The following is a 7,967-nucleotide window of genomic DNA, read 5'->3' as shown; positions in this document are numbered from 1 at the left end:
AATTAAAGTTTTTTTGCTAATGTTTTTTTTACATTTTGACTATAGAACCCACTTATATAGAGAACCGTAAAGAATTTTGATTATATTATAGAATAAATTTGTGGTTAATATAAAATTATAATTATATATAAATATAATAAAAGTTTAGCAATTGAAATTTGAAAAGAATATTAATTTTAAATTTAATTCAACCGTAAAATAATTTTGGATAAATGTGATTTTACTGTAATTCTATTACCGAACCAATTTAAACTATTTCATCAAATTTCAATAATTTTTAAATAAAAAAATTGTGCAACTGCGTATTCAATAAAATTTATAACTATATATGACGAAAAATAAAATAAATTATATAAAATATATTTTTCAAATAATAATTTCGAGTTCTCCATAAATTATCCCCCAATATATATAAACACATTTAACACATACATAAAAAAAATGTGGATATGTCATGTTCTGTCAAATACCTGGCACTCAAGCACGGCTGTGTGGACTAGGTCATCACTCTCCTGTGGAGAATGAAATAAGAACGAGGGGATATTGAATCCTGATACGCATTTGTAAGAGCCATCCAAAGGGCTAAATTTGGCCATATTACTGGGAGGAGTTGCTTTGATAAAAATAAAAAATAATTTATATAGGTTAATTTTGTCATTGTTTCTATATTTAGAGCCTGTTTGGCTACTAGCTTATAAGCTACTTATAGCTTATAAGCTCGTAAAAACTTATTGATGAGTGTTTGTCAATCCAACTTAGCTGATAAGTGGAAAGTTGGCAGTAACGTGCTTTTTTCCGACTTATTTTCATTTTTTCACTTTTTTTCTAAAGTTTTGATTTTAAAATATAAATTTTTAAATATTTTCTAATTTAAGATTCATGAACTAAGATAATTGTATTTAATAATTATTTATTTTAATTCATTTAAGTAAAAAAACTTCTGACTTATAGGTAAATTTATCCAAACACTTATAGAACTTATAAGTATTTATCAACTTATCACTTATTTCTTATTTCGCACTTAATCATTTTAAGTTATAAGTTAATTATTTTAAAATTTCCCAAACGGGCACTTAGTCTGCAACAAAATCCCATGCTTGTAATGTACAGTCGTCATCACAGTGAGGCCATCATTTTTAGGTAAAGCATTGTTGTAGTATCAAAAACATCAATAGACAACTCATATAAAATCTCAAAATATTGGGTGAGAGGCCTTACCTGTGTCCACAATGAATTTTTGAGAACACCGAGTATGACAACTTGAGTCCTTTACTCGCCCGAGTTATGATACTACAAGTAATCAACTAATCTAAAATTTTAAAATATTAGAGGTCAGGATCTTATAATAAAGATTCATTTCAATTGCTTATCTAATTTTATTCCATAAGGTAAAACTAGAAGTGTTGTGCAAGGTCATGGCGTACGCTCTCAAAGTCACAAAAAAATTAAAATAGATAAATAAAATTACGTTGTTTACAAGAAAATGTGTGTAATAAGCTGTAGAACCTAAGAAGGATTTTTACCCCAAATAAAAATGATCTTAAATTTTTAATGCTACCGAGTATATTATTAGGAAGAGTTTAAATAAAGGGGGTCGACATATAGATATAAACCAGAATTAAAATAATCAAGTTGAGTTCAGAAGTGGACGAAAAGTACTTACCTAGCAAAACATACAAACTGAACCATGTAATATCTAGGGAAAGTTAAGCATATTTGTACAAGTTTAACAACGTTGGCAAAACGCCAAACTCATAACTGATGACCGTATAAACACCAGAATTCTGTAAATACTTTTAAGAAAAGAGAAAACACCAACTAATCTGTTCATGTACATCTGACAAATTAACCGAACTTCTAAAAAGCCATCTTCATTGCTGAAATATTTTATCGATTAGAGCATGACTTGCAATTGCCCTCCCAAAAGCTCATTTTTCCAATACTGTATAGTTTTCCTCTTTAAGCAGCTATACACCAAGAAAATTCAATTAAAACTTACAGAAAGTTTTGAATATAAAAGTCTTCATATATTTTGTCACACACCAAAGTTAACCTCAGTCATACAAGCCTTCTTGTTCCCATCTCTCTACTAAAAAAGCAACCATTTCCTGTCAATCAGAGACATTTATAGTTAGTAGCAGCTTGCATATGTCACAAACCCCCACACAAATCTAGCAAGATTGAAGTGCTTACAGAAAGAGGAATTGGCTTATAAAACCTTTTGTTAGTCCCTAGCAAGCTCTCATAAGTTGCATTCCAACTACAAGAACAAGATATTAGATATATAGGACATGTATAGCAATAGAACTAGAAGACCTATTTCTTACGGAAATAGAGGTGTAACTTACTGTAGCTATGGCATATGGAGAAGGCAAACCATCAGATATCATTTCTTATAACAAATTTCTAAATGACACCGTACAGGTCAAATGGTAAAGAATTACAACTGTGAAATTTCGTTCCAAGTTAATTTTATACAGTACTCCTATCTAAAAAAAAATTAAGCATGTAAGACTTATGACTCTTAAAAGTGACACCTATGGCAGAGAACAAACCTCAAAACAGGATCCCGCTTTTTTGGTTGATTCTCTGAACTTTTAGTTTCAGTCCACTGAAGCCTCGCCTGCTTCCACCGAAGATAACCTGTTATCAGAAGATCTTAAATATAATACACACTAATACAAGGACAGAAACAAAATTATGAACAAACAAGAAAATAATGAAGTTACTACGGAACACAACTGCACAAGTGTCCACAATAAGTTTATTGATGGTTGTTAGATATAACCTGAATTCTTTCTGCAACTTAAAGACTTTTGAAAAATATATATAGAAAATTATACTTACCATGGTTTACGAATTCGGAATGGTTGCTAGTGCTTCCGGTGACACTTTGATTTGAGATACTGATAGATGATAAGCTTCTCTGAGACTGCAATGCACTGTTATCCAGGTCATATGTGCTGGTGCTCCAAAAATCATCTGATATACCAGTTTTTTTTACTGTTTGGCCTTCAATCGCTAGACCCTTTGATGGTTCATCCGCATTAATAATTGGTTTTGATTTGTTACAGCAACCAAAGCAAGTTCTGCTCTGTTACAATACAGGTTTAGTATGCATGATAAAAAAGGTATATCTTAAACTGTTTTGTGACAACAATATACTTTTTCCATACACAAAAGAAAATAAAAAATGCTTATTAAATTTGGCAAAGAAATTAAAAAAAAAAGAATAATACTTTCTCCCTATATAAGTTTCCATATGAAATGAATTGACTGAGTAGCTCTGACATTGTATTTGAAAGCTAAAAAACTTTGAACGTGACCGGCCACTTTCACGTAGCTATTCAGTATTTTACTTTCTTACTCTTACTAGTTACTACGGAACAGAATAACTATAATATTTGCTGAACTATGAATCACCAAGGCAAATTATTAAGAACAACTTATAAGCGGCACCAGTCCAAATGCCACTTGAGCAAACTACGTGATGAACTATGAGTACCATGTTTCCAGAATCCAGAGTAATAATAAATCAGAAGAGGTGAAGCCAGACCATTCCAGATCCCTTTAAGTAGTTCTATATTGGTAGTACATCTTGTATGCCGTTACTTCTACCAAAATTAGAATTCCAATAAAACCAACCTTAACTGACCCTTTAGCTCATAGATCATATTGCAAAGATAACAAGTCAATTTTATGAATAATATAAGTGAATATCGTAAGAGTAGAACAATAATGGCGTAATGTATGAATAAGTCAAACAACAAATTCATCAAAATCACAAGAAGCAACCAAGTTCCATCTAATTCTTCATCATTAACGTCTACACTACAAACAATTGGGCAAATAATGAAACATCAACCAAAAACATTCGAAAGATATAAAGATAATTTTTTAGTATCCCCAAGCTGATTAAATAATAACCCACCTAAAAACTAAACAAAAATACAAAATGAACCAACAACTAAACAGTTTTGACCCTAATTCTGCTATATATTAAAAACAATAATAATCTTTTGTTAATTAAATAAGAAAAATGAAAACAATCGTCTGCTAACAATATTTGAGAGAGAGAGAGAGAGAGAGATCAGTACTTACCCCCATGTAATGAAGAAAGTGATTGATCCAGTCAGTGAAAGAACCCTGACAAATCATAATTATATGGTGAGGTTAGTTTATGTATACGTATAACGTATGTAAAGGTTAGATCATGTGAACAAAACTGGATAAATCTCAAGAGAATTAAGGAACAAGTAGGCGACCAAAGGAGCTTCTTCAACATTCAACCATAATAATAATAATACATTTGACCAAAATGTCAAACATTTGTTGTTTGCCTTTGCTATTCAGTTTGTTCCTACTGTTATTTACTATTTATTTATTTATTTATTTATTTTTCTTCAAAGTTTTTATCATCATTTTTCTCGTTTTGGGAACTTTTTTTTCCTTTTTCTTTTGAGAACTTTCTGAAGCAAGATGGCCTTCTTTTTACGAGACACACACGCACCATGGTCACCCACACAAAAAGAAAATTAATAAAAAAAATCCGAGTACTTTTCTGCCCACATCTAATTTCCTTCCCTTGCAACTAAATAAATAGAGGTGTATTCTAAATAAGTAATAAAATCAATAATTTATCAGTCCTCTACTGTGATTAAGATGAATCATACTAATATTATTAATTAATGGTGATTTGTGCCACTGTAATTGCTGTTTTTATCTTGTTTTCACTATTTATAATTGGTAGTAACTTTTTTAGGTTAACTTCATGATCACTGAAGTGACCCAAAACTTTGGGTCGATGCCAAACATGACCTTGTACATAATCAAAAGTTGCTAAACACCTCACAGACAGAGTGTCATATGTCCAATTCCATTAACCATTTTAAAGGTCAATTGTTAGAAACTCATGGATTAACATATATGTCCCAAGTGTTTATAAGAACTCAATAATGATGAGAAACGCGACCAATATCAATTACAGTCCAGGACTGGTGCTGTTATGGAAGATAAAGAAGCATAACTAGTACGATGCAGAATTCTAAAGATCAGCATGCGCCACAGCACAACATAAGTTATCAAATAACCTCCTACAACCTCTGCTAATATCTCCTGAGCTTCATGAATGATTTACTGCTGCTTATTCTGGCCGAAGAGGAGAGATGCCAGGCCTGCTCTCCACCCAGACATCAAAGGTTCGCTGTTTTTGGGTATAGAAGAAGGCAGACCAGCAATCAATTTGTGATCAACTGAAGCCTCCTGCTTGATGAATGTCTCCGTTAATGACCTAGACAGATATCAATAAACATATAAATATACATTTATCAAGACAAACACACGCACATATACTTTTTGGAAGGTGTTTTGTCATTGGAAATAGTAGTCAAGCACAGAAGCTGGTATAATAAGATAGTTATACTTTTATTCCGTTCAAATAAATCAGCAGACAGACCTAGTAGTTACATTTTGGAATAGTTGTTATGCCCGCTACGCCACTACACTGCAAATGATCCTCTAATCAAGTTTAAAACCATTACCACTTTTTATTACACATTTACCCACTAAACTATCTCATGTTCCCGGTCTGCTAAGAGCCTGAACCACAGCATTAGGTTCTCACACAAGTCTACAAGGACCTGTTTATATTGCTATTATTTCACAAGATTAAAAAGCAAGGACAAGGACGAGGTAAAGATACTTTTGGTTCGAGAGACTTGGCAGAGTTGTAAAGACATTAAACACAATCACATGCATGATTCAGATCCATATACCACAGAGATCAGCAACTTTAAATGGAGAGAAAAGACAATGAACAAGATGCATACACTGGAGGCAGTGGGCCTTCAAATGCAAATGTAGACATGCCTTGGCGCTGCTTGTGCTTTGGATTTGCTGTACATAACACGTATACACGGCCACGTCGTTTAACTGTTCTACAGAACTCACACATCTTCTTCACTGATGATCGCACCTTCATGTTTACTACATATTGAAACAAAGGAACATCAGGTGTCAAGTAAAATAACTTAGTTCGCATTTCTTAAACAAAACGCTAAACCAAAGAAGTGTAGCAGACACCTTGAGTAAATCAGATTATTAGGTACACAAACGGGACAAGAGGAGAGGAGAATACAGTAAATTAAAGGTAAAATATTTAAAGTTGTTGGTTGAAAGAAATTGAATGCAAGGAACTTAACGGAAAATCATGCTGTATGATTAGGAAAGAAAAGGAATGAAGACTATGCTTATATGTCTACAAATGCTCAAATCCTCTCGAATCATGTCAAGAAAACATAACATAATTTCACTACTAGCTGTACCACATGAATTTTGCATAAAATATGAAGCAAGAATAGTAACTATAGTAAAATGCATTTAATACATATTTATATTAAATTCTGTAATATTCTAGGTAATTATATACAAGTTTTAATCAGCAAAAGTAAATAAAAAACATCATCATTTCAATTTGTCCCTTTGATTCCATTTCTACAAATTTAAACTAAAACTCAACCCTGGGTAATGGTGTTGAATGTTTAAAACTACAAAACCGTAACCAGTAAGATATCATCCTGCAATTAGTAGAGACCGCTATAAAGCTCTCCAATGCTTTAGGATGTCTCAACTCTGTAGCATCAAACCAATTATGCCCAATTATGCTTCCTCGCCGCAATTGTTTTTGCTAACTACTACTAATTCACTCCCTGAGTAAGCGAGAAATACTCAATTATCTTCATTGATTTCTACAATATCATATCATATATTCAATTATTTTACAATCATCATCACATATAAAAATCTGAACCCTAGAATAATCAAACACAAACATCAAACATCACACGGGCATATTAAAACCGCACATTTTAAATGAAATTTTGAATAATATAATTATAGATGATACACACACAGGCGCCAGGAGAGCTTAGAATACCTGATTTTTCAGTGTTTGAGCGAAACTTTGCGGTTTTGCTAATTGAAGTGAAAGACACCGGTTTTCGACTGAAAAGAAATTGAGCAACCCAGGCCCAGAGCAATACATTCCCAGCAAATACAAACTGGGCCGATATATACGTGCTTCTGTTTTACAACCGAAGCGACCACTCCACTCCGGCCTGTTTTAAAGAAGAAAAAATATAGTTATACAACTCCTCCTGCTAAAGCTGACAATTTTTAACACGACACCAAAATTTAGTATTTGTGTTTGTATTTTGAATACACTACACGAAAAGGTACACGACACACGACGACTGAGATATTGTGTCGATTTTATATTTACTTCTAGATACACAACACGACACAAGATACATGAAATAAATATATTTTTAATTAAATATTAATATTTATTATAAGATACACAACACGACACAAGATACATGAAATAAATATATTTTTAATTAAATATTAATATTTATTATAAATATTAATATCTAAATTAAAGAAATGTAAATATAAATATGTATAATTATAATGAATATTTTAAAAATAATGCATTGCTTTTTTATTATTATTGTAGGGAACTCGCAGACGCTACCGCTCGAGTGTGCACTAGGTAAATTTCACGGGATCAAGCAATAGTCTGCAAACCACGTGAACCAAGATAACCCACATTTAAACTGTAGACTCTGGTTCAGGAGCTATAATCATAAATTCTCCTCCCGTGAAATTCGAACACGTGACCAAGAGGATCTCAGTTGCGGGCGCATAACTTTATAATGTTGTAAGTATAAATTATTTAAATGTATATATTTCATATAATTTTGTACATATTTTACCTAAAAATTCAATATATATATTTATTTATTTAATTAATTATATTAATATAAATATTCAATTTTACAGGAAACACAATATGTGAATGACACGAAAGGGAGATACATGAACACAAAAGTACATGAACCCTAAATGGGTTAGTTTTGTATTTAATTTTTGAGTATACCACACGAAAATACACATCACGAAGGTCC

General features: G+C 31.9%; 1 protein-coding gene and 1 long non-coding RNA gene across 5 annotated transcripts; both read right to left on the bottom strand.

Annotated features, from left to right (window-relative positions):
* Nucleotides 1-1,614: 1,614 nt before the first annotated feature.
* Nucleotides 1,615-4,353, bottom strand: LOC141692332 (uncharacterized). Of its 4 annotated transcripts, none has more exons than XM_074497128.1 (7): nt 4,266-4,353; nt 4,102-4,146; nt 2,848-3,089; nt 2,556-2,643; nt 2,194-2,260; nt 2,044-2,108; nt 1,615-1,967 (listed from the first exon to the last, which is right to left on the bottom strand). In XM_074497128.1, exons 1-6 carry the CDS (start codon nt 4,283-4,285, stop codon nt 2,055-2,057), a joined length of 516 nt encoding a protein of 171 aa, XP_074353229.1. In that variant the 5' UTR covers nt 4,286-4,353; the 3' UTR covers nt 1,615-1,967; nt 2,044-2,054. The 4 variants fall into 4 exon arrangements, with proteins under 4 accessions (XP_074353229.1, XP_074353230.1, XP_074353232.1 ...); XM_074497129.1 differs by having other exon boundaries at nt 2,054-2,108; XM_074497131.1 differs by having other exon boundaries at nt 1,615-2,108; nt 2,848-3,094; nt 4,266-4,352.
* A 1,618-nt stretch (nt 4,354-5,971) lies between these two features.
* Nucleotides 5,972-7,174, bottom strand: LOC141692333 (uncharacterized). Its single transcript, XR_012562805.1, has 3 exons — nt 6,935-7,174; nt 6,593-6,746; nt 5,972-5,985 (listed from the first exon to the last, which is right to left on the bottom strand). It is a non-coding gene; the product is annotated as an uncharacterized LOC141692333 (long non-coding RNA).
* Nucleotides 7,175-7,967: the final 793 nt, after the last annotated feature.

Source organism: Apium graveolens, chromosome 10, assembly GCF_009905375.1.
Source record: "Apium graveolens cultivar Ventura chromosome 10, ASM990537v1, whole genome shotgun sequence".
NCBI lineage: Eukaryota > Viridiplantae > Streptophyta > Magnoliopsida > Apiales > Apiaceae > Apium > Apium graveolens.
Note: the sequence above shows the minus strand (reverse complement) of the source record. Positions and strands in the feature narration are given on the sequence as shown.